Here is a 27,083-nt window from a genome sequence, read left to right on the forward strand (position 1 = left end):
CCTATCTTAATGGAATGAAAATTCCTTTTCAAAAAAGAAGTGGTGGATGTGATTTTATTAATTGTTCGAGGATTGAAAATTCGAATGCATGAACGTATATTTATATTTATTATTATTAAGTCTAGCTGCACACCATACGTTGTTGTACCGTAAAAATACATTATTTTTGCTTTCACCTGCACACTGGAGAATACGCCTTTCTACACATGATACGTACTAGCTGCAGCAAGAAACGCCCTTTTCCCCCTTTATATAACCGGGCAAGAACAGCCACGGACCCATCTCCCCAGAAGCGCCTCCACGCCGACCCGTCTAAAAAGAAAAAAAAAATCGGAGGCGGCGAAAACCCTCAAACCCTAATCCTCTCGCTCCCCCATGGCGGACCCCGACGCCGCGCCGCTGACCCCGCCGCCAGAGGTAGTAGCCCCCGAGGAGCATCCGGCTGCCACCGACTCCGCGGCCTCCGCGGCGCAGGAGGAGGCCGCGGCGGGCGAAGTCGATCACAAGAGGAAGCTTGAGGAGGTCGGCGCCGACGCGGAGGCGAACGGCGACGGAGAGGACGCCAAGCGACCCCGCGTGGACGGCGAGACCGACGCCTCCGGAGGTGGATCTCTCACGCCCCCCTTGTCAATCTCGCTCTGAATCTGTTTAATCCCTTGCCGTGGGCACTGCTACTTCGCTTTCAAGCTTTCAGCTAATCCGGTCGGTTCGCTCGCTTTCTCGTTTGGGATCAGGGACTGAGCAGCAGAACGATGGGTCCTCCGTGAATGCCGAGGAGCCCGCAGCTGCGGAGGACGGCAAGGTTGCCCCTACCGAGGGGGTGGTAGATGGTGATAATGGCCCGGTCGCGGCTTCTGAGGTTCTGCCACTCGAGCCCACACCAGAAGCAGCAGCTGGAGCTCCACAGCAAGAAGGTGATGCAGCAACTGCCTCTCAGGAGACATCTCGGAAAATCGAAGTGCCCAATAGCAAGGTATATTCATCTGTTGAGCTTATTTACTGTTGAGATTCTGCTTTAGCTGTGATGATACATGATACTAGCTAGGCCTAGGAGGAACGGACGAAACGGCAAACACGGATAAGAGCATTTATAGGCACTACTAGTTTTGATGTGTTGTTCGGTGCATGCTGATTATGGGTATTAATGCAGGTTGGTGTGCTGATTGGAAAAGCTGGTGAAACAATCAGGAACTTGCAAACGAGCTCGGGTGCAAAGATCCAAATCACCAAGGACATCGATGCAGATTCGAGTGCTCTGACCCGGTCGGTTGAACTAGTTGGAACCCTTGCAAGTGTTGATAAAGCTGAGCAGCTTATTAAGAGTGTTATAGCTGAGGTACTAAATATGCGTGTTCATTCGTCGATTCTAGTTATTTTTTACCTGTGCATCCACCCGCGCAAATCCTAACAATTCCATCACTCTATTCCAGGCTGAGGCTGGCGGTTCCCCTGCTTTAATAGCTAGAGGCTTTGGAAGTGGGCAGTCAGGATCCGAGCAGTTTGAGATGACAGTTCCTGATAATAAGGTCCTTTCATTGCGTTGATGATGTAGTTATAGGGTGCCATTTTATTTGCTCAACCATTACCTGTATATGCTATAGGTTGGCCTGATTATCGGAAAAGGTGGCGAGACAATTAAAGGCCTGCAAACAAGATCTGGTGCTCGTATTCAGGTGGATATGTTACTTGTTATGCTGGCATGCCAATGCCTTCACTGCCCATATATCGAGTGGTCTAAGCTGATGAAAACTTTGTTTTTTTTTTTGTAGTTGATACCCCAACATCCTCCAGAGGGTGTTACATTGACTGAACGAACTGTACGTGTCACTGGGAATAAGAAACAGATTGAAGTCGCAAAGGATTTGATCAAGCAGGCTATGAATCAGGTGATGTGATCTTACTTTGTCTTTTGTTTTTAGTCTATTCGTGCTTTCAGTGTTTGAGTGTAGCTAGAAGCCTAGGGGCTTGAATCAAGCTTTTGTTTGTTCATTCACTCTGTGATTTACTCTGATGCCAGCTGCTGACGTGATTTTGCTTCATGATTGATTCACTCATGATATGGTTATTCACGTTATGCTAGACACAGAATTCAATTTTCTCTTCCTGGTATTTCTGTTACCTTGTCAAGTTCATGACATTACTGTTGAGAACACTGCATACTGTGCTATTGTATTGATTGGTTGATTGATAAGTGTTCTGAGCTTTGGATGCCATGCCCATGATATGCCTGCTGTATCATTGTACGGTTCGTATGATATTTATGATATTTTGGAGCCAAACTTGAGATTTTCTGTCATTGTTTTAATCAGTCCTCCTTGATAAGCTTTTTAGCTTGTATAGATGCCCTGAGTATACTGATATTTTTGTTATAAAGAGAAACACTGCTTGGTTTCACTATTTTGTTATTAATATTGCAAGTAGATTGCCATTTTCTTGCGTGGGAGTGTTGGACCTTTGGTTTTTTATTAATTCAAGTGTTGTTATAAACTAACCTCTCTTCTACAATGGCCCTTGTATGAAGTACCAATCTTGATATTGCAGGGCCTAGTTGGGCTGAAAGGTAAGTTCTTCTTAATCAGTGATCTGCTTGTGTTCTCTTTTCCATTTTTCTGATGAAAGATAGATGAGACACCATTACTTTGTGAGGACCGAGGGAATCAATAATTTCTATTATCTCATCCACAATGTTTTTTAGGAATACTTCTCTTAGGTTTTTAATCTTTATCAAGTTGAATACCTCCATGAATGTTTCACTTCCTTCCGCTCGTATAAATCCCTATCCTTAGCACTAAGCATTATGTTTTTGTTGCCTTAATTTGTCTTCCCGTTTTACAGCACTATGCATTCTTCGATACTTGTCCACTCCTGATTATAAAGAATATAAATTATAAAATCGTCAAAATAATACAGTATCAAATAATTCAGAGATGGGATGGACTGTTGACGATACATAGCAAGTGGTTTGTTTGGGAAATTTGGATAAAACTGATAGAATTCTTTATCCCACAAGCTTGACTGTTAGTAGTAAACACATTATCAACTTTTTTTATCTGTTGACTTAATAACAAACATGGGCATGCTTAATTGAAACAAGGTGGAACACAAGATCCTTGACTTCAGCTTTTCAAGTGCTGTGTTACCATACCAGCAGTTTGTCCAATTGGCATTTTGCTAATTACTAGATACGATCTGATTATGTTTCCTACATAAGCAGTCACAACTGACAAATCAGATTCATTCGCTTCCAGTTTCCATGGATTGTCTTTGTTGAAGGTGCAAATTTGGAGTTGGTTGGGTATCCTAATGCAGATACAGCTAGCTTTCCTCATGGGGTCATCGTTCTTCATCCTATACATGCACCGCAGAGGGATATTTCCATTATCCCTTACCCTTGCATGGTTTATGTAGTTGGTAACTGGTAAGGCTGCCTATTGCCAAAAGGAAACAGAAACAGTATGGTATTTGAAGACTGCAACAGGTGTATCATTGCCATGACAAGGCTACTGCATCAGCATGTCTAGGTTTGCTAAACTGAATCGTTTGCGACTGTATGTTGTCTGCAAAACACCACTTCCATATGCTATAGCTGAACAAAGCATTTGCACATCATTGGTACTTCGGTATAGCGCTCTTATGTAGAATGTTGAATTAACTATAATGAAATGCGGGTTACATAGCACTATTATAGGCCCAATATTTTTTACAGTTGCTATCAGATAATGTGTGCTGCATTGTATTTAATCTCTCAATATTTATGTGCTTTGGATTGAAGCTGCTTGTATGTTTATGAGATGAACAAATATTTTAAATACTGAACTACCCTTCTTTTTTTATTTAAATTTCTTGTTGCTGTTTTCAATTATGGTAACCAAGGTCTTGTTGATATTTTTATTATTTTTGTAATTTTATTATTTGTATTATATTAATGGTGTCACATACATCATGTTCTCCACAAGTCTGTGGAAATTTTGACTCGTATTGATGGAATTCTGTTCTTGAACAATTTTCTTGAATGATTTTATGATCAATGTTGCACTGTCTTAAGTATGGTACACAGCCAGATATGCAGGCATATTTTCTCATTGTTATTCTTATTTAATTGCAAAATGTGAACTCTGTCTGGTTGCCCCTTGATAGCATCCTATAATTGCCTTTTGCTTTTTCGATAGGTGTATTTGCCACTATTTATTATCTAGTTTTATTTTCTGGTTTCTAACAGGCTTTCTTTTACAGAATTTCTCAAAGCATGCGAACCAATCTGGTGGATTTGGTCCGCAAGGTTACCACCCTCAGGGTCATGGTGCAGCTTCGCAGTGGGGGCCACGTTCTCAAAGTCAGCCTGGCTATGGGTACCCACCAAGAGGTATGCCTCCACCTCAGAACTACAACCCACCCTATGGTGGTTACCCGCAGCAGGGACCACCAAGAGGCGGCATGGGCTGGGATCAAAGGCAGGGGGGCCCTCCGCCCCATCCTTCATATCAGGGTGGTGGTTCTGACTACTACAAGCAGGGATCTCAACCATATGATAGCCAGCCACCAAACTACCCTCCTGGACCAGGGAGCTACAACAGTTATGGGCAATCTCAGGCTCCTGGCTATGGACAACCTCCGTATCAGCAACATGCGCCTCAACAGAACTATGGCCATGGGTATGGTGATCCTAGATACAATGCTCCGCCTCCAAACCAGTACTATGGGCAGCCACCAATGGCCCCCCAGCAAGGCTATCCTCAACAGGCAGATCCTTATGCTAGGCCTCCTTACAGTGGACCGGGACAATGGGCGCCCAGAGGTGCTCCGGCTGCAGATGGCTCCTACCAGGCACCACCGCCTGCATCTTATGGGCCACCCTCCCAGCAACCTCCTGCTTATGGCCAAACATATGGCGTGGCAACTGCACCTGATGGGTATGCTCAACAGGGCTACCCACAGCAGAGTGGGCAAGCACCAACTCCATATGGCCAGAATGCACCAGCAGCGCCAGGTTATCCTCAGCAAGGCACACAGCAAGGTGGCTATGCACAGTACCCGCAATCCCAACCAGCATATGGTGATCAAGCCGCTCCAGCCAATGCGAACTATGGCTACCAGGGAGCTCCAGCAGATCCCAACTATGGAAGTGCCTACTCACAATCAGGATATGGACCTCCTGCTCCTTCAGCTGGTCAGCCTGGTTATGCTTCTGCGCCAGCAGCTGGCCAGCCTGCAGCATATGGCCAGGCAGGGTACACCCAACCACCTACAAACCCTCCAAGTTATGATCAGTCTGCAGCAGCACCAGCTCAAAGCGGATACGCTGCACCTGCTGCAAATCCACAGCCTGCTCCAGCAAAGGTGGTGTCGCCACAGCCTGCTGCTGGATATGCCGGTGGGCAGTGGACAGCATGAACCTCTCTCAACCGGCACTGACAGCAGATCTTGTTTCATACCTATCCCAATGTTTGGATCTTTTGGATGTTTCTGGGGATGCAATGGTTAGTGTGGACTTTTGTTATCTGAATGAGATTGTAACCCTCCAAGTTGTAATACTTGCATTGCTGTAGTACCTAGTAGTCTGGTTAAGGTGACATTAAACATCCTATTCAGTTTTAAGAGAACCTTTGTTTTATTATTATATTTCGTAGCTTGTCAAGTAATTTCTTGATCCTTCATCTATAATATTTTTGCTTAGTTTTGCACTGTCGTTCCTGGAAAGATTGGCGTGTTTTGCCTTATGTTGTTCAAGGCAAGATAAGGTGTTCTTGGGAGTTGGCAGAAATGTAATGTTTCTGCGCATGAGCATCTAAAATTTCGTTAGTTTCATATTATTTGATCTGTTATTTGTGTTAGCATGACGAGAATGGACACTGTAGAAACATTCCTTTCATATCAAGTTGTTTGGGGGAGAAAAATACCAAGTGGGTTTCTTCTACACGCGGGGGGAAATAAATTGCGGGCGTGCCAGTGTACTAAGTACACAAAAAATAAATAGACAAAGAACAAATAAGGAATATATATTTTATTCATATTTTCCAACAAATATAAATACAGGTTACTTATATATATGGGCGCTCCATAGCCTGCCGTGGGGCAAATCGAACATGGGCGATGTGGTCTTCTGGTTCCTAGGGCCTCGGAAGGCTCCTAGTTAATTACATCTGCGAGATAGTTGCAAAACACCTCCGATTAAACTGCAATGGTCGTCTTCTTCGATCTTCACTTTGCGTCCTCCATGCATGCATGATGATGATGATGATGGATGAATGCAGGCGTCGGCATTATCATGACCTCGTCGGTCCATGGGCCGATGGTAACGCCGTCGAAACGTCGACGGCGTCCGCCTCGTCGGATACGAACAGCAAGTACAACAATAGAGTCGTTGATGTAGTGCATGGTGACGCTCAGTTCGATCAGTTGGACGTCAGATGGCGTAGCAAAATAGAAGTGTTTTCAATAATCGTCGTAGGGACTTGACAGGCGCAGATCCGGCCGGAACGCAACCCACGACACAGAGACGGGGTCTAGGCGATTGCAGCCCGGTCGAAGACAGAACACATCGGCATCACTCCTCTATCTGTGAACGTCGAGGATGAGGAGGCACCACATTTCACGTTGATCCAATCTGGTGGCTTCTAAACTTGTACAGGAATAACTCTTGACTTGATGCATGCAGGGCATCGTGGCCTTTCCTGGACAGATGCATCTCGGTGACATGGGCTGTTCAGAGACGACGAGCTCCAATGACCGGCTGCATGGCGGCGAGTTGGACAGCAGCGATCCGTGGCGGCGAGACGGTGATGATCTCGGCGGCCGGCGACAAGGCGGGCTGTTCATGGACGAGCTCCGGCGGCGAACTGCACAACATCGAGCCGCGGCGGCGATCTCGGTGGCGGTCGGCGACATGGCAGGCTGCTCACCGCGAGGAGCGACAATCTCCTTCATGGTGACCATGAGATGCCCACGATGATGTGCAGAACTCCTTCATGCATGCGTGCTGAAAGGAAACATGCAAGAACAAGAATAAAACAAATAAGATAGATCGATCTCAACCAGAGTCACCGGCGAGAAGGATGGGAGCCATGGAGTCGACGCCGAAGTGTTCGACGGCGATGACGTCAGTTGCGTGGCGTCGTGAAGCCGAGGTCGGAACTCCGCCGCAGGCTGCGGACTCGGTCGCCGGCGTCGTATGCGTGATGGAGATGGAGATGGCCGCACGGCAGTCGTCGTCGTTGATCACGAACTCCGGCCGGCGGATTGGCGCAGTGCAGAGCGTGGTGACGATGGTGGCCGTGCGCAGTCGGGCGGCGTGGTGTAGATGGATGTGGGTGTCTCCTCCCGTGAGAGACTGAGGGGTCTCTTTTATAGGCTGGAGGCAGGGGCCAGGAGAGGAGCGTCGAGCCGTGCGCCGCCTCTAATCCGTTGCCGAGCAAGCCGGCGCCCGAGCGAAGCGCTCGGATCAGTTCCACGCCGCGCGGCTGCTAATTCAAAATTTGAAAGTTTGATCTTATCTTTCAGCTGGCGCACGTGTGCATGCGAGAAGCTTCCAGAAGATAATTCGTGGAGATGATCCACTCGTATGCACCGCACGAGGCTCACATGGGCTGATGCATGGGCCATGCATGGGTCACGTAAGAGCCCACATGCATCAGATTAATTAGTGCTAATTCTTTATTGATCAGCCCAATAATGCTTGAAGCTTAGCAACTCCAGCCCATTAACCGCGGCCACGCTGATCACAAGTTGCGTACATGCATTAGCCCAATCAGTTTGTGCAACCTCTGAAAAGAACAAGGCAGATGACACGTACGTGCAGCTAGCATGTGTGGACTTCTTTACATGTTAGTTTGCTTCTCTTATCTCATACGTATGCATATCTTAGCTTGTTTACTTTGAGAAACATGTTCAAAATACCGTCGAACACAAGTGCTTGGAAAGCTTAAGTTTCATCATCTCTCTCTCTATATGAAACAAATACATTCTGCCATTCTGCTGACAATCTTGGGGCAGTTCCAAACTGCCACGGGAACACTAATTGTTTCAAGACGGGGAGTACCCCTCCAGAGTTTTAACCAGCTCTTATGCTGGGAACGCCATTTGCCTAATGACGTCGTAGATGGCCCATAGGTATCCCTTTGGCTGCTGCTGCTGCTCCTGCGGCAGCTTCAGCATGCTCGCCAACTTCTCGAACTTTGCCTGCCCCACGGCGGCGTCTGCCGGTGACTCCTCTGATGCTGCCGCCACCCTGAGGTCCTTGTGGAGCTTGGGCGGCGACAGCGCCCACTGCATCGCCCAGATGCCGAGCGGCCGCATGTAGTGCAGCGACCGGTAGCCGCCGTCCACCGTCCACGCCTCCGGCGTCTGGAACGCGTACCCGAAGCCGTCCTTGGACCAGGCGGCGTCGTGGGCGCCCTTGGCCGTCCGGAACGCGGCCTCCGGCATGCCCTCGTGGACCATGGCCGCCGCCACGGAGTACGTCACCCCGGGCCACACCTCCTTGGACTGCGGCGACGACGCGTCCACGCTGCCGTCCGGCCGCATCCCGTTCACCGCCCCGACCGCGCCGCCCCTCACCCGCATCACGTTGTAGTCCAGCACCGTCGCCAGCGCGCTCCGGGCCTTGGCCTCCTCCACCACCGGCTCCAGCCCGCACGCCCGCGCGTACCACTGCCCGGCGAGCTGGTCCGCCATGATCGACGAGCTGGTGGCGCCGCCGCTGTTGTCGTAGTTGAAGTAGCTCCCGTTACAGAGCTCGCCGTCGTACACGCGCCTCGCCTTGCCGTGCCGCTCGTGGAAGTAGGCCTCGGCGGCGCGGTCGCCGACGATGCGCGCCATGGCGGCGGCGGCCTGCAGCGCGGCAACCCAGAGTCCGCCCGTGTAGGCGCTGACGCCGGAGACGGACCAGATGTCGTAGGTCTGGTCCGGGATGCCCTCGTTCTCGATCACGACGTCCCCGTCCCGGTCGAACTGGTCCATGTACGCCATGGCCGTGTACACCGCCGGCCACGCCGCCTCCGCGAACGCCGCGTCGCCCGTGGCCACGGCGTCGCGGTACACCTGGAGCACGAACTTGGGGTTGAGGTCCTTCCACCGCGTCGCGTCGTGGAGCAAGTACGCGTTCAGCTCGAACCACGGGTCGTTGAGCCCGACGTCGTGTGTGCGGCGGAGGCGCGGGTCGTGGAGGAGGACGGCCCGGGCGAAGTCGCGCTGCAGGCTGAGCTCCAGCTCCGGGAAGAGGGCGAGAAGCGCGAAGGAGTAGAAGTGGACGTCGTAGGTGTTGTACATGTTGTACTCCATCCCTTCCATGTACAAGAACTGCCCCACGTTCTCGTCGCCGCCGCGTGGGAGCGCTCCGTCGCCGACGCCATGGCGCTCACGATGCTGTCCACCGCGCTGCCGCCACCCGTGGGCGCGTCGAGCAAGAACGGACGGGATGAAGCGAAGCCGGCGTTCTTTGGAGGCTGCCGGTCTGTCGCTTACATTTCTTTGTCAGTCGCCAATTCATGATTCTTGTTTGATCATTAGCAAGCTGCTCGGAGTTACCTGTCCAGATGGTGCCTCCAGCATTGAGGTAGTAGAGCTCGTTGAACAGCGCAACTGGATACCTGAAACCAAATGTTCAGAGTTTCAGACCAAAATAACTGTCCAATCAATGCTGCATTGTCAGTTTTGTCATGAAATTAATCTGACTGAATCCTCACCATTCAGGCAGCCTTTCGTCGTGCAGGATGGGCCTCTGCCACTCCTCGATCTGGGACTCCCAGTTCACATGCTCTAGTCATGCTGTGAATTCAAACACGCGTCAAACAAAATGAATTTTTTTTTGATCATCTCTCTTTCTGCACGAAGGTTCGGTCACGAAGCTCACCAAGAAGAGCATCATGAGCCAGTTGCTCTGCAGCTGCGTCGGCATCAACGCCGTAGAACTTGTGTACCTCCTGCCTCACCGGGCAACAACATCATGCAATGTCAGTGATCACAGACAAAGACAATCCACTGGTCAATGCAGGATCAGCAACACTCACCTGCGGTACGTTGTCCCGGCGGGGAACTTGACATCGGGGTACGCCCAGGCCAGAGAGAAGGACACCACCCGTGTCGCCCCCGCCGGCACGGCCGTCGACGCCGCCACCGCCGCGCCGACGGAGGACCCGGGCTTCGACGCCGCCGTCGACGCGTTGCCGGCGCCGGCGTGGCCGAACGAGCCGTGCTGTTGCGGCAAACGTGTACGGCGCGTGGAGCGTCAGGGATTCAGAGGACAACAATTCAGAGTTCAGGGATGGATGGATGGATGGATGGAATGTTTCTACCTTCTTGATCTCGTTCCACATGTCCGTCGCCGTGAACTGGCCGGAGCTGGACAGTCCCATCGTGAAGGACGGGCAGACGTTGACAGGGACGTCGTCCGTCTCCAGGGATGCGATCGCGAACGTCACCGGAGGGTGCCCGCCCGCCGTCCTGCATTGGCGTCAGTGTCATCTCAGCACCGGCATTTACAGAAGCGCAAGTGGGGGATAAAAAGGCACCATGGATGATCAAACAAACCTGTGATGGAGGAGAACGCCAATGACGCCGTCCCGATCTCTGCAAAACAGGCAAGAACGCAGTTGCAACGTGTAAGAAGGCACTGTGAATGATTCCTGGTTTCTGCTGCATTGCATTAGCTGGAGATGTTAATAAACACAATGTCATGTCCATTACTTCATTTTTGAGTTGCTATGATTCCCGGTTAGTTCCGATCTCCCACCAACCGAGTTCTACAAGACAAATGGATCAAAGGTCAGGCCATCAAAGATATGGATCAAAGGTCAGGCCATCAAAGATCTGATCCCTTTCTACTGAAAGAATAAGCAAGGTGTTGGTCTGCACTTACAGCCCAGGTGAATAGCAGCGTCACATCTGCAGGTGTGCTCCCAGAGTTGTGCACCTGAAATGCAGACATCATCAGGCTATACATAAAAAAGTTACAACTCAATTTCAGTCATTGCATCTGCAGCATAGATGAAAGGAGAAGAAACAAATTGTACCGTAAACGTGAAAACTGCAGTCGGGAAGCTGCTCTCTTTGTAGTTGTGAGGGATGAAGGGTGATATCTGACGGCAGGTGATCTTGATCTCTGGGTCAGGCTCACCTTCATTGGAATTTTCAAGCATTATCATCTAATTGATATGATTTATGTAGCTACAGCAACACTTTCATTCTTAGCTAAAATTGTTGATCTGGAACTGAAGCAGTCATCAATTTACCATCATATACTGTCCATGATCTCGGAAACAGGGCGTGGTAAGTGCATTTGTCCTCCTTCAGCTTCCAGTCCCAAGATCCAATACCGGCTTTACCGACTCCCCTGTAAAATTAAATTTGCACAATGCTTAACCATGATGTCTTACCTATTCGGATGCATACAAATGGACGTGATAGGATTGCAGTGCTCACTTCAGGAGATCTGCAGTCGGTGCAGACAACACGGTGGAGTACTTCTTCCCATTCGGGCGTGAAACAAATGCCTAGGTAAGAAAATAGTAGCTATCAGAAGTTGTTTACAGTTAAGTGCAACTGGGTATTGCAAACCATGAATGGAGTTGTAGAATGATTACTGAAAATTGATTTGCTAGGATAGGTTTCTCTTCAGTTATGACAGGGAATATCTGAAATTGCTGAAAGTACCCTCTGTAGCTTCTCCCTATGCTTCCTGCACTGATAAATGGAAGTGATTTGAACAAACTGTCTGTCATCAGCTATAGACAAATTTTGTACTAGCTCTCACCACGGCAAATTTAAGGTAATATATATAGAGAATAACTGAACTTGATCCTATACCAACACTAAATTTAGCTTCTCTAGGATTTATACATAAAAGGCTGAGAAAACTGACCCTAGCCCACCGAGTGGTACACCACGGTAGCAGTTATCCATCCATTTTCTCAGTGGATAATAAATTGCAGCGTTTAGAAAAGTGAGAAAAAGTTCTGAAGTTTAGTGACAGGATAGCACAATGTAGTGATGTTCAACAAGTGAAATCCAATGAAAAAAGTTGGTCTTGGAAAAGAAAAAACACTATCATAAAGTTTGTTGACAAAAGAGTAGCTTACTCGGCCTTCTGCACTTTCTTCAACTTGCAATTTCAATAATTTGACAATTATGGGAACTTACGATGCCACCATAAAAACAGTCAGTGTTAACCTAGAAAAGCAGTATGCACAGTTATTGCTAAACATGATCAGTGTTGAGTGCTGATACGACTAAGCCAAATTAATCAGTGGCATTCTAGTATGAGAATTACATTTGCCGTCCAGGTCAATAGAATTATGGGAGAGGACGGCCCTATGTTTGGCATTTTCTTAGTGAAATACTGTAGAAAAGAGCCAATTTAACCACTTCCATTATCTTTCGAAAAAAAAAACCCACTTCCATTGGCACCATCTAAAACAGAAAGCCAAATGGCAGTACAACTTACAATTGCCATCATATCATTCATGGTCATTCTAAACATCGCAACCTTCTTGCCTTCGTCGTCGAATCTCCTCTGCCAAGTCCTCGATGCAGGCCGTGAACAATCGATGTGCGAGAGCGCCTAAAGTAGGAACACTCATGTGAGAGTAGTGTGCTTGCTGAAGACAGAAATGGTTGAAACAATGAATAATATCCTTGCAGATTATCAGAGGAACATCTCATGATTGGTTATGTTATAGATAAGAAGTTGGAAAGAAAGCCACTTGACAAAAGAAGTCCAAGCACACAAAGGGATGCGTCCGCAGGAATACAGGGAAGAAGAGATGGTGCTTCTGAACAAAAGTTCCTAGAACAGAGTACTGATTCAGGTACCTTGGCTTGCTGCAACTCTGCACTTCCCATGTCGGTTCTGGCTGGGTTGAAGCTGAACAACAGTCAGGGTTCTGTAGACAGACAATCAAAAACACAAGAACCTGAATAGTGCAAAGGAACCACAGAACACAGTACACAATATCACCTGAATGATGCCAAGAAACAGCAAAAAGCCTGAATGCAAGGAAAGCGATCCAAGACATGCACTCCAAGCACCCGTGGAGACTGGAGAGGGTCCAGGAATCATCCGAAACGACAGAGGAGAGGAGGAAGAAGAGCGATACCTGAACCCGAATGCTCCCAGACTGCCACAAAATTTTGGATCGCCGTGCTCTTTCAGAAAGGCGCTCTGCTCTGCGTTTATACAAGCAATGGACTCCACGAGGGTTCTTGCTGGCATCGTTTTTTTTTTCAGGTGTTGGCTCCTTCTGGTGAGTGGAGAAATAGGCACGGCCTACTAAGCAAGGAGGTCAGACGTCAGGGGTAGTTTAGTAATGTTCTGTTTGTATAGTGACGATGTCCTTTTGCCCTTTCAGTGATTAAGGATATTTAGCCGGCTGATAAGTGACAACAGCTGTGGGCGGTGGCCTGCAGCTAAGGGTTTTTTTCCCCGGATGAAACTGATCAAGGAAAGCACAAGTGGATGCATCACATAGCTCATCAGGAAATAAAGTCAGGAATTCAGAATCAGGATAACAGTGTTCTGAAATCAAGAGCAGGAAGCATTTTTATCAGAGACAGACAGTTGAAATATAATAAAGGGTGTCTTGAGAGAAAGATAACCGTAGAAGCCAAGCATCCATCCTTTTCATGGTGATTGCCGTTGATTCGTCAGACTCAGATATCAGAATATCACCAAAACAGCTTTCTGAAACTGAAGACCAGTACCAGTAGGGCTGTGCATTTTCTCTCTCTCCAAGAGTTGAAATCAGTACTAGCTTATCTGGATGTTTATCCATGACATCTGCACATGTTTAGCAATGGGCAAAAACAATTTTAGACTCTTCTAGCAGCCGGACATGAAGTCTTGCTCGCATGTTTCATGCTGCTGCTGCAGGTCAGTCTTCCAGAAAGTCTAGACGTAGGCAGCCGGAGACAAATGCACGGGTACCTGCAGGCGAGTTGTTTGCTCCCTCAAGGAATTGGTGCATGCGTGATTGATGTCGACGTGCCGGCTAGAAGAAGAAGCTCATGGGTTTTTAACATTGAGGACGACGACTACTCACAGGAACGGGGAACTGCGTTCTGAAACTTGGTGTGCCCAAACATCGCTGTATTCATTTGGCTTGTCAGCCAACCAGGCAACAGTACTGTTCTCCCGTACTAAATCAGCACCAGCCACCAGCTATCGGCCAGTCAGCAGTACTGTTATCTCATAATAAATCAGCACCAGCCATCAGCCACAGCCAAGCAAACACAACGGATGGAAATATGATCTAGATGTGTGGTTAGTGAATGGACGACACACGATATAAAATTTGCGCTGGTATGCGGTATCTCTCCATCTGCATGCTTTGCAGGCCTGAAAACACCAGTCTGATTCAAGGGATTACAAAACGGATATGTCTCCTTATCAAGTTACTTAGATATTACATTTTCGTAAATCACTTATAACACTACACACAAAAATAAAACAAAAACAAAATAAGATACACAAATCGATCCTGGACAGAATCCCACGTTGGTGACTTATGCAAATACCAAATCTAAGTCAGCTTAAAAAGAGTAAATCTCTTAAAAGAAATTGTGTGGAAACCAAAGAACTGAACCGATGGGTTCGGTTAGAACCGAATGCCCATGCCTAGCTTCCCTCCTCACTAGCGACTACTGTGTGGCTACTGTTCATTAATTAAAAAATCAAATCGCCAGTCAAATAGCCGGCCTTTGCGGGTGCCCTTAGCTAGAGCTAGCGCAGGCTTCTACTGTTTATCATATAGAATAATGTTTGTACTAACTCTAAGTCAGCCAATGGAGGAGGCTTTAGGAGGACTACCGGTACTTGCAATTATTATATTTTTGGCTGCTGAGATTTTGGGTTCCTGACCTCTACAAGGTGTGTACTCAAGATACTGTCGATGGGGGCTATTGTTTTGTGGAAAATAGATAAGCTATTTATTTTTAAAGCCCACTAGGGTCTAATTATCTGCTGCAAACATGTTCAATATTTTAATAGAAGTAACTCAACATTTTTTTAAAGTCAAAATAGGCAAAATCATCGCTATACTTTTGGTAAAGGGTCAAATTTGTCATCGTACTTTCCCACAGGCCAAATTAGTCATCGAACTGTTGGTTTTGGCTTCAATTACGTCCTTCACTCCGTTTGGATGTCGATAGCATCAGTTAATGCATAACGGACCGTAACAAAAGATCTATTTGCCCCCATTCTTTCCAACTTCCCCTTCCTTTCACCAGGGCGCCGGTGGCTGCCTCTTACCCTGCTGTCGCTGCTTCCACGAGCTGGGAGGCCCTCCTGGGTGCCCACGCCGCCGTGCCAGAAGGTGGTCTCCTCGGCATGCCAGCCCTCCATCCTCCGCGGCAACGTTGTGGGGGGCCATCGTCCAGATCCTCCGCTTGAGCGGATGCCGAGGCAGAGCACCCCCTTTGTCCTCGTCGGTGACGGCGCGGGCTCGTAGCCACCGCAGTACTCCTGGTCGCGGGCTTCGGCGGCGTTGGAGCCGGAGAAGAGCTAGCGGGTGGATAACGAGGGCTTGACCAACGATGATGAGGACCTGCAGGAACTACCGAAGCTAAGGCGGCGGAAGATGGTGGCGATGAAGCCGACCTTGATCCACCTGAGCTTGTAGCCGCTGCACCTGCCGCCGCAGGCCTTGCCGTGGCGCCGGGCGCTGTGGTCGAGCGGCGCGCCACGGAGGTGGTACGACGGCGGCGGGGTGATGACAGGGGCGCTAGCGCCCGCGGCCAGCATCATCCGGGAGGAGGAGTAGGCGTCCATGGGCATGCCCGGCTGCGACTCCCACACGAAGGGCATGACGCTGGCCCTGCGCCGTAGTAGCGGAACGACGGATTGCTCAGGGATGAGAATGACTCCCTGGTGAGCAGGCGCGCGTAGAACTCGCCATTGTGCGTGATGCGCAGTGGGCTCTGTAGCTTGCTGGGCGGCGGTGCCGCGCCGCCGCTGGCGCTAGGAGCGGGCGGCATCTTCTCCTTGCCTCCTTGGTCCCATCTCGACCGAGCGCGGCGGCTGCTGCTAGTGGCAGTGGTGTGGACCAGTGGTGGTGGTTGGTAGTAGTCGTCGCAGCAAGAGGAGCGGCGTGATCCAAGAACTCCTCGGCGAGCAATCCTATGGGCCGGTCTTATACGCGGGAGAGGCGGAGCAACTACCTGGCGCGGCCGTCAACGAGGAGAGCGGCGGGCGAGAGCGAGAGGATCTGGACGATTGTCCCCGCTGCGCCGCCGCGGAGTATGGAGGGCTGGCGTGCCGAGGAGACCAGCTTCTGGCACGGCGGCGCGGGCACCCATGAGGGCCTCCCAGCTTGCGGAAGCGGCGGCAGCGGGGTAAGATGCGGCCGCCGGCGCCCTGGCAAAAGGAAGGGGAGGCTGGAAAGAAGAACAGAGGCAAATATGTCTTTTGTTACGGTCCGTTAAGCGTTAACTGATGTCATCGACGTCCAAACGGGACGAAGGACGTAACTGAAGCGAAAACCAACAGTTTGAGGACTAATTTGGTCTGCGGGAAAAGTACGAGGATGAAGTTAACTTTTTACCAAGAGTTCAGAGATGATTTTGCCTATTTTGCCTTTCTTAAACATGTTCCGTTACTAAAAATGTTCTTTTGTATGTTCAAAAAAGCACGAGAAAAAGGGTCAGTCCCTGTGCCCCTTCACGAGAAACCTAAAACTAAAACGTTGCGTTACTAAAATGTTCTTTTGTATTGCATGAGATCCTCTTTTATCCTCTTCATAGCTTGTTGCATTCGATTGGAGTTTACCTTCAAAAAGGTGCCGATTCTGCTTTTTTTTTTAATTTTTAATATTTTAAAGAATATTTTAAATTTAATCTGGTGGTTTTTTTTCAAGCCATAGTCCATTTGGTCGCGTCACCCGCTCAGATGCGACAGGCAGGCACTGGCGGCCACCACGCTATAGAGTGCGAAAAAACAGCCATCAGGTTAAATTTAAAATATTTTTTTAGAAAAGTAAAAAATAAAAGTTCTTCCGCTCTTTCCACAAATTTCACATAATGTCGGACTTTCTGGGTGTTTTATCTGTTTATGTGATGTTTAGCATACACGCTTAGAATACGTGTTACACTCCAAACTTGAACATGTGAACTTTGTGCTTATTTCTTTGAAATAAAGCGGGAAATATTTTCTCTGAGAAAACAGGATCGAGCGGTCCTCATCATCGCGCGGTCGCATGATCCGTGACCTTCTGCCATTAACACCCACCATGGCCGACACGAACACTTGCCGTGGTTGCATCCACCCACCGAGTTTGCACTTTTCCGTTTTTTTTCTTTTTGCGATCATTGCACTATCCATCTTGACCGTTGAAACTTGAAGTTTCCATATAGCTTGACAGGAAGGTTTTTCATCAAGAGTCTGTTTGGATGCATTTTAGTCAGGTGACTAAAGTTTAATCATTTCTTTTGGATAGAGGGACTAGAAGAGGATTAAAGAAGAGAGAGAGAGAGAGAGAGAGAGAGAGAGAGAGAGAGAGAGAGGAGAGAGAAGAGGGATAGAATCAGGCCCGTGATCCAAGAAAGAGTGAGAGCATTTTAATTATTTTTAGCAGTCCCCTCCCTAACTAATGGACTAAGAAAATTTTAATCCCTTTTAATCAGCTATGTTTGGAAAACAAATGACTAAAAGTAGAATGACTAAAATTAGTCACCCCATCCAAACAGGATCCAAGTGCTGATACATCCGTGCTTCCATAGGATTGATGCTACTAGCTCATAAGGTCATCAGAAGCACGACCTTGTTGATGCCTGCCAATTGAGAAGAGGGGAATGGAAAGCTGCAGAAAATCTACGGCATCAACGACGAATGGGGCGGCTTGATCCGTTCGCAACCTTGGCAACGGTGGCCGGCTTGATCGCTCGCTATCGGCTCTGCGCAACGGCAGGACAGGTGTAGAGGATGGCTCATCGATGAATCGGCTCGTGCGGTCATGGGCCTGGTGCAAATGAACCCGATGAACACGCGTCGAAACCTGGGCGGTGCCGCAGAGATTTTTTTTTTCTTCCGACGGACGGAGCTCCAAATCTTCTTGTGTGCAGTGCACCTGACCCTGGACGCATGCCACGTCACGGTCACGGTACCTGTTCTCGTCGTGCCCCCGGTTCCTCTCTGCCAGCAAAGAAAGCACCTGGGAGCATGCATGACATGTAGTGTGCAGCACTAGTTTTGTTTAGATGCAAAATTCAAAATTCCAAAACCATCACATGAAATATTACGGTATAATGCATGGAATATTAAATCTAGATAAAATAAAAAATTGATTGCACATTTTGCTTGTAAATTGGGAGGAAAATCTAATAATCTAATTAGATCATAATTAGACACTAAACTGCTATAGTAACACATACTCTTGTGATGAAGTAATTAGGTTCATTAGATTCGTCTCGCAGTTTACAGACAAATTCTGTAATTTATTTTATAATTAGTTCATATTTAATACTTCAAATATGTGCCACAGTATCCAATGTGTATTTCCACACTACTGGAAAAACGCACATTCGTCCGCGGCCGTTAGTACTGGTCACGGATTTGCCCGGTACTAATGTGCAAATTTAGTACCGGGCCAAAGCAACATTGGCCCTGTGAGCCTATTAGTACCGGCTGGTGGCTCCAGCCGGTACTAAAGTCCGCCACCGACAGCTAGTGACAGTTTAGTACCGGCTGGAACCACCAGCCGGTACTAAACTGCCGCGAGGAAATTTAGTACCGGCTGGTGGCTCCAGCCGGTACTAAATGTGGTGCGTTAGCACCGGCTGGAGCCACCAGCCGGTACTAATGGGCCCACTATAAATTGGCACCCTTCTTCCTCCCCGAGCCCGAGCCAGTGCCATTTCACCAGAGAAGCTCGAGCTCGGGGTTGTTCTTCCCTTAGAGAGTTGCCGCCATTTGTTCTAGTTTTAGTGAGTGTTCTAGTTATCCAAGTACGCCAAAGGTTTGCAACTTCATCCTCTCTTCATTGATAGTCTTTATTCTTCATTTTATGCTCTATAGTTAGAGAAATTTGTGACTTTTAGAAATAGTGAGGATGAGTATGATTTCTTTGATTTATGTAATGATTTGAGATATATAGAACCGATGACTTGAATGTGGGAGTAGATTTATTGGCTAGGTTGAATATGAAAAATTTATAGACATAATTTTCAATCATTTTCTATATATTACAAATGACTGTAGAACATTTTTTATTTTTAGATTCAGATGAGCATGTGGATAGTAGAAATTTTTAGAATGAGTGTAAATAAAACATGTGATTGTAGTAGATATAACCATAATGTGGATAGTTAATTTTTTTATAATGAACTAATGAAAGAATTATAATAGATTTTTTTATTATGAATTGATTATTTTGACACTCTAGTGATGTATTTATTTAGGCTCACATTGAAACTATCTATAAGCTAAAAAAATCTTTATTTCGAAACAAGTATACGTCGTTAATCTCCATCCAATAGTGATGACACTACCTTTCGGGGAAACACTATGCGCTATATGGACGTCGCGAATCGGTTGGTCACATCACCAGCACTTCCGATTGATACGAAGACAGCATTTGACGCAGTCAGCGTGGCCGTTGTTGCACTGAGAGCATATCAACGAGCACGCTGCCTGTGCCTAGTGTTGTGTTCCTATTAACCGGAAATGTTGGTGCTGCGACTGGCCGATTGGTGACATCCTTGTACCGCACCGTGTCCCCCCGAAAGGCATTGTCATCACCGCAGGGTCGAGGTTACCGACATATACATTTTCCGAAATAAAGTTTTTTTTTCTTCTAGATGGTTTCTGGATATTGAAAAGAGTGTTCTCCTGGAACTGAAGGGTGTCAAAATAATTAGGAGTCATCATCCTCTCTTGTTTGATGGTATTTATTATTTGTTTCATGCTATATTTGTGATTTTTAGAAATATATAGAATGAGCACGATTTCTTTGATTTATGCATGGATTTGAGATGTATAGAATCTATTACTTGAATTTGGAGATGGTGTATTGGATAGTTTCAATGTGGATAATTTATAGAGATTTTTTTTAATTTTTTTCAAGTGGCATGGTTAATTAGTTTGGTATTTGTTATGTATTTAGTTGCATTATTTTGGCACTCTAATGATGTATTTATTCGGGCTCATATGGAAACCATCGAGAAGTTTAAAAAATATATGTTTCGGATCATGAATATGTCGTTAACCTTGATCCTGCAGTGAAAACACTGCTATTCGGGGCTAGCATCGATATCCACGATACGGTGCGGTATATATGAGGACGCGATGAAGGAGTATGGTCTTGGCCTCAATTATGAAATCCACACCTTTTGAGCCAGTTAAGAATGAAATTATCCGTACCAAGGCCGTACTCCTTCATCTGGTCCTATTGTACCGCTTTGTGTCATGGATGTCAATAGTAGCCCCGAATGTCAGTGTTATCACTGCAGGGTCAAGGTTGACGACATAGACATGTTTCGAAACAAATATTTTTTCTTCTCGATGGTTTTAGAGAAAGTGAGCCTGAAACAAAGCCGCGAACATTGATTGCGCATTCCTTTTGGCGTGGAACGACGTGTTCGCGTTGAACTGAAGAGTGTCAAAATAATTATAGTTTATAATTTATGTTTTCATTTTAATTCTAATAATTTGTTCAGATTTTTTTCAATTTTTTCAAGTGGCATGGTTAATTAGTTTGGTATTTGTTATGCATTTAGTTGCATTATTTTGTAACTCTAATGATGTATTTATTGGGGCTCATATTGAAAACATCGAGAAGTTTAAAAAATGTATGTTTCGGATCATGAATATGTCGTTAACGTTGATCCTTCGGTGAAAACTCTGCTATTTGGGGCTAGCATCGATATCCACGATGCAGTGCGGTATATATGAGGACGCGATGAAGGAGTACGGTCTTGGTCCCAATAATGAAATCCTTCATCGGGTCCTATTGTACTGCACTATGTCGTGGATGTCAATACTAGCCCCGAATGTCAGTGTCATCACCGCAGGGTCAAGGTTAATGACATAGACATGTTTCGAAACAAACATTTTTTCTTCTCGATGGTTTTAGAGAAAGTGAGCCTGAAACAAAGCCGCGAACATTGATTGCGCATCCCTTATGGCGTGGAACGACGTGTTCGCATTGAACTGAAGAGTGTCAAAATAATTATGGTTTACAATTTATGTTTTCATTTTAATTCTAATAATTTGTTCAGATTTTTATATTTATTTGATTAGTTTACTAAAATTAGTTTTGTTTCTTAATGAGACATATAATTGATATGTTATTAATATTACTTATTAGAAATGCCTTTGCAACATGATGCCTTTGAGCGCCGAGTTGCGGCTTAGGCGGCGGTACGCAATCAATTGGAGCGCACCGGTCATTCGCTTGAGTTCCACCCTGCAGAGCGTGTTGGTCTTGTTAGCGGTCGTATTCGTCGTTTGATTAAGAAAGCTTTTTATATATTCTCCCTTGGCAAAGAAAGCCGTAAATTTTGTCGTGAATTTAATGTCGAGTTGCATGGTACTGATGATGATCGTGAGTTGATGACTCTATATAATGCAAGACGTGAAGAGTCGGGGCTGGCGGAATATGACCGTTTCGTGTCAAGACTTCGCGAGGCAGTTCACGAGCCATTGGTCCAAAGATCTGTATATTAATTTGGACTTCTATTTATCATGTTCTATAATTTAAGCATGTAGTGTAATGTATCTATTAATTTGGACTTCTATTAATTTTGTATTTCAATGTTAAATTCGCAAAAATGGCTTTTGTATTTCATTATGTTATGTGCCAATTTAAATGATATGAATACAAGTAAAATAATGTTGTTACTTAATTTAAAATTGTAGATCGATGGACCGACAATGGATGTACGGCGACCGGTGCACCATGGCGTGGATTAATGGTCTAAAGTCTTTTCTCGATGCGGCGGAGGCCCACAAGTCATCGAAAGGTTTTATGTGTTGTCCGTGCAGCGTTTGCCAAAATAAAAAGGAATACTCTAAGAGGATCACTCTACACGCCCATATTTATAAAAAGGGTTTCATGGATAACTATACTCTTTGGACCAAGCACGGTGAACCTGGAGTTGTGATGCAAGATGGTGAAGAATATGATGATCATAATATTGCAGACTGGGCTCATCTATATGAAGCGGGAGCCTTTGAAGATGAACCCATGGACGATGCCGAAGAAATGGACGAGGCTGCAGAAAATGCAGCAGTAGACCAACCACCTGATGAATTAGGTCAGGTTCTAGTGGATTCACAAAGAGACTGTGAAACTTTTAAGGTGTCAAAGAAGTTTGAGAAGATGTTGGAGGATCACAAAAAATTATTGTATCCAGATTGCAAGCAGGGGCTTAAAAAGTTGGGTACCACACTTGAAATGCTGCAGTGGAAGGCAGCTAATGGTGTCACCGATAAGGGATTTGAGGAGCTACTTGGAATCATAAAGAACATTGTAACACCCCGGTGTTAATTTTTACGCTAATATCGTGCTTAATCGCTAATCGAGGCTAATCACTGTCATTAGTGCTAATCAAGTTCGCATAGTAACTTTCTACTTAGCTGCATTCGACCCCGTTTTTCTCAATGATCCGAGCTTCGAATCAACTTTCGCCCAAAACGAAAGTTGTAGCTCTTCTTTTCCTCTACCATTTCTATTTTGGCCAAATTTCGATTTTCTATATGAAATTTTGAGTTTTGTCTGGTCAAATCGAGTCCAAAAATCGGTCAAAATCTGTCACTGTTACTCCCTGTTCTCCCTGTGCTGCCCATACCGCGACCGACAGCCGCCGGCGACTCCACGCGTCACTGCGCCGGCGATCTTCGTCGTCCACGCCGTGCTCAGCCTTATCCCTTGCGCACGACCTTATCCCCTTCTCCCCGGGCGCCCTCTCTTCTTCTTCCTTCCTAGCTCTTCCTCCTCCGGTACGAGCCGAGCAGAGTGCCACCGCCGGCGTCGCGCCGGCCTTCCCTCGCCGCCCCACTGCGAATCCTCACGCCCCAGGCCGCCTCACTTCACCCCGCACTTGCTCCACTCCTTCCAGAACCGGGCCGAGCCCTGCGCGCGTGCCCAGAGGCGCCGCCGCACGCCATTGCTGCCTCCTCCACCCGGCTCGCACTGGAGAGCCCACCTCCGGTCCTCCACGACCCAATCAACCCCAAAAATAGCATTTCCATGGTGCCGTGAAGCTTGCAAATTTCCTCCTCACCGCTCGGAGTCGTGAAGCACCATCGCCGCATCAAAGCTCTGCCGAGCACCGCCCCGAGCTCCGCCGCTGTCGACCTCCTTCATCAACGCCTCTCCCTGATGACAAACTACCACCGGAGCTCCGCCGCATGGTGAGGATGCCCCGGTCTCGTTTTCTCTCTCTCTCTCCTGCACCCATGCCTCGGCAATTGCTTGCCGGAGCACCATGCCGCACCCCACCGCCGACGGGCATGCTCCGGCCGCCTCCTTGTCGTCTCGACCCCTCCATCGCCTCCCCCACGCTATCCTCTCCCTCCCATGCATTTTTCCCACCCGAACCGGCCTCCGGAGTGCCGTCCACAGAAACTCCGGCGACCACGCCGCCGCATGCCACCGACCGCCGGCGCCCAGCGCCGGTCGCCCGCCCGGAGCCGTCCCTGAGCCGCGCGCCGAGCCGCCAGCCGCCCGCTCGTGTCTAGAGCCGTCGAGCCGACCACTCGCTGAGCCGAGCCGAGCCGAGCCGAGTCGTCTCAGCCCTCAGATCTTGATCCGACGGTCTGGATCAGATCTAGACCGAGTCAACCAGAGCCGTCCCTGGCACTTTTGCAAAAGAGACCCTGTGTTTCTTTAGAATCAACCCGCCATCCACACTAGTTCAAAAGTAATTCCAGGAAGGTCCTTTTCTTTCTGTTTTAGTCCCTGAGCTTTTTGAAAATAGAACCCGCCATCTAGGACTCTCCCTTTTGCTATCTAGCCCCTGGATCTAACCTTTATTTACATTCTAGCCGCTAGTTTCTTCAGATACAGCCCCTGGAAGCTCTGTTTTCTCGCAATCAAGTCCCCGGAACCTTGTTTTAGCCATATTTTCCTCGTTTTAGCTCCGTCTAAGCTAGTTCTTGTTGCGTTAGTTTCATCTTAGCGTAAGCCATCTTTTAGTAGTGTCATTGCATCGTAGTTCCTTTTTAAAAAAAAATTAAATGGAGATTTAATTGGATTAATATTCTCTCATCTAGTGTTTCTAATTAAAAGTTAATTATATGTTTACCTTGGTTTTCATAATTAGTGTTAATATACTTAATGCCAATTTAAATGTGTTGTCAAATACTTTGTTTAGTTCTAGCTCTAGTTTTCTTTTATGTTGTTAAGTAAATCCTTTATCTGCATGTGTACTTTTCAGAAATGTATTTTGCTTAGTTGTAAATCATTCCAAATCTGTTATGATCAGTCGTAGGTTGCTTTTGTTGGGCTTGCTAAAGTTGCTTGCTGGTTACATAAATTGTCCTAATTATTCTTTCTTGTTTTATATCCATGCTTAGCTTTTTATAAGCAAGCTAGCAATACTTTTTAGTAGGAAACACTTCAGGCTAAAATACTTGAATGAACTCTTGTGTTGTAGCACCAACCCAGTTTGCCTTGGTGAGTGTGTATGCTGTGCTTGCTCGATAAATGTTTGCCCAGTCATGTCTTTTCTTTAATTGCATTGCATTTACATCGTTGCATATCATCTAGGTACGCTAAATGTGCGACACGTGGAACCGGAGGGCAATGTTGAAGCCGAGCCAGAAAATGGTGCACGGGTGGATTAATCCAGAAGACGGAAGGACCAACTGAAGTGCATGCTTGGACTGGGATGATGTCAAGCCGGTGCAAGACTACAAGCTAACTAACTGACTTTGTGTCAAACCCAGGCAAGCCCCGGAGCATAACCCCTAATTTGAGTATTCAATGTTTATTTAAGTATTTGTGCATTTACGTTTTTAGGAGTTGTATGGAACCCTAGTATGCATGTTTCTCCCTAGGTACCTATGAGTCTATACTAGTATACAGGTGTCGTTAGTATTGCCATGCTTAACTAGGATCCGGTAGAAGTCGAGTGATTGCTGTCACTCGCGAGCTATAGGTTTTTGTTACTTTTGGAAAAGTGGCTTGAGAATGAATCTGTGAGGAAAGAAAAATGGAGACCGGGCAGAGAGGAATTGGATTACGGATATGGAATGTTTGGAAAGTGGACCTCCGCCTGTGTCGATTGAGGACCGTACCGTTGTTGGCCCTGATGACCGAGGATTGAACAGTACTAACCACATACCGGAAGTAGGAGGTAGTCGAAACCGGTAAACTGTGTACCACTTTACGACGATACTTTGAATTCCGTCCTGCTACGCTGGGCGTGGGATGATGGCGGGTGTTGGATTGGATGTCGCCTCCAGGTTCTCTAGGAGTTCGCCGTGAGGGACCCTTCACCTGGGTTTTAGCAGGCGTGGTTCAGATGTCGTGGTAATGATGGAAACAGCTGACGCGTGTGGCCCGGCGTGGTTTGCATGTGTCGTGTGAGTTAGGTCCACCTTGCAAGGTTAAATCGGATCGATTCGCCGTGACTCGCGGATATGAGAGCCTTGGTCACTGCGTCACATCGTAGTAAAGAAGTGGAATAAGAATTGAAAGATGAGGATGGAATATATGTTTATGATATTCTTGGAAAATATAATGTGATGTACCATGTTTGCTCTAGATGTTTATGCAAACCTAGTTGATATTTGTACATTAAACTTGAGCTAAAATAATGAAAGCAAGGATTCACCATTAGTAGCTTTTGAGCAAAATAACTCCAGAGCCAAAAAGCCTTGCATGTCTAGGAGTCGGTTAAGTATATACCACTAGTCGGGTAAGCCTTGCTGAGTATTAGTATACTCAGGGTTCGTTGTTATCCTCTTTTCAGGTAGCTGCTGCTGGTTGGAGCTAACCAGGATTCACATCGGTGGGCTCGATGTGACGTCCTCACGTCATCGTAGTTATTGTTGTTTTTCTAAACTAAACTTCTATTTAATGTCCGCTGCATTTTGAACTCTGATATTTTATGTAAATTTGTTTGCAAAACTCCGCTTTGTAAATTAAATTTGAAAACTTTTATCTGCTTGTAATCATCTGTTCTCGTCTTCATGCGAGACTTCCAGTGTTTTCGATCCTTAACCCAACAGGCTGCCGGATTACACCGTTTTAAGTGCGTGTTTACTTGATTAACGTTTAAGATGATAGTTAGCGCACTTAAGCCGGTTTAATTTGGGCGGTTCTGTCACAAACATGCTTCTAGAGGGAAATGAACTGCCCTCTACAACATACGAAGCAAAGAAGGTTGTTTGCCCTCTTGGATTGGAGGTACAAAAAATTCACGCATGTCCTAACGATTGTATTCTCTATCGAGGCGAAGAATATGAGAAACTGGATGCTTGTACTGTCTGTGATGCAAAACGGTACAAGATCAGGCAAAATGATCCTGGTGAGGTCGACGGGGAGCCCGTCAAGAAAAAAAGTTCCCGCTAAGGTGATGTGGTATTTCCCAGTAATACCACGTTTGAAGCGTTTTTTCAGAAATAAATCCAATGCTAAATTGATGCGGTGGCACAAAGAAGAGCGTAAGCAAGATCAGATTCTGAGACACCCTGCGGATGGGTCCCAGTGGAGAAACGTGGATAGAGATTTCCCAGATTTTGATAACGACCCAAGGAACATAAGGTTCGGTTTAAGTACGGACGAAATGAATCCATTCGGCGAGTGGCGCAGCAGTCACAGTACATGGCCTGTGACCCTCTGTATGTTCAATCTTCCTTCTTAGCTATGCATGAAGCGGAAGTACATGATGATGCCGGTGCTTATCCAAGGCCCAAAACAACCGGGCAATGATATTGACGTGTTCCTAAGACCGTTGGTTGATGAACTTTTGCTGCTGTGGAAGGAGGAAGGTGTACGTGTTTGGGACGAGTACAAACAAGAGAATTTTGACCTGCGAGCATTGCTTTTTGTTACCATCAACGATTGGCCTGTACTTAGCAATCTGTCCGGACAGTCGAATAAGGGATAGCAGGCATGCACTCATTGTCTAGAAGAAACTGACAGTTTGTATCT

At 46.8% G+C, this 27,083-nt stretch overlaps 1 protein-coding gene and 2 pseudogenes across 1 annotated transcript; 1 reads left to right on the forward strand and 2 right to left on the reverse strand.

Moving 5' to 3' along the window:
* The first annotated feature begins 272 nt into the window (after positions 1–272).
* On the forward strand, positions 273–5,649 carry LOC120677689 (far upstream element-binding protein 2-like). The gene is made up of 7 exons (XM_039958861.1): positions 273–604; positions 735–973; positions 1,151–1,336; positions 1,431–1,526; positions 1,602–1,673; positions 1,770–1,886; positions 4,234–5,649. The coding sequence occupies exons 1-7, from the start codon at positions 376–378 to the stop codon at positions 5,389–5,391; spliced, it is 2,097 nt and encodes a 698-aa protein (XP_039814795.1). The 5' UTR covers positions 273–375; the 3' UTR covers positions 5,392–5,649.
* Positions 5,650–7,909: 2,260 nt separating this feature from the next.
* Positions 7,910–13,354, reverse strand: LOC120680107 (annotated as a pseudogene).
* Positions 13,355–14,353: 999 nt separating this feature from the next.
* Positions 14,354–16,483, reverse strand: LOC120679616 (annotated as a pseudogene).
* Between the last annotated feature and the right edge of the window lie 10,600 nt (positions 16,484–27,083).

Source organism: Panicum virgatum, chromosome 6N (genome assembly GCF_016808335.1).
Source record: "Panicum virgatum strain AP13 chromosome 6N, P.virgatum_v5, whole genome shotgun sequence".
NCBI lineage: Eukaryota > Viridiplantae > Streptophyta > Magnoliopsida > Poales > Poaceae > Panicum > Panicum virgatum.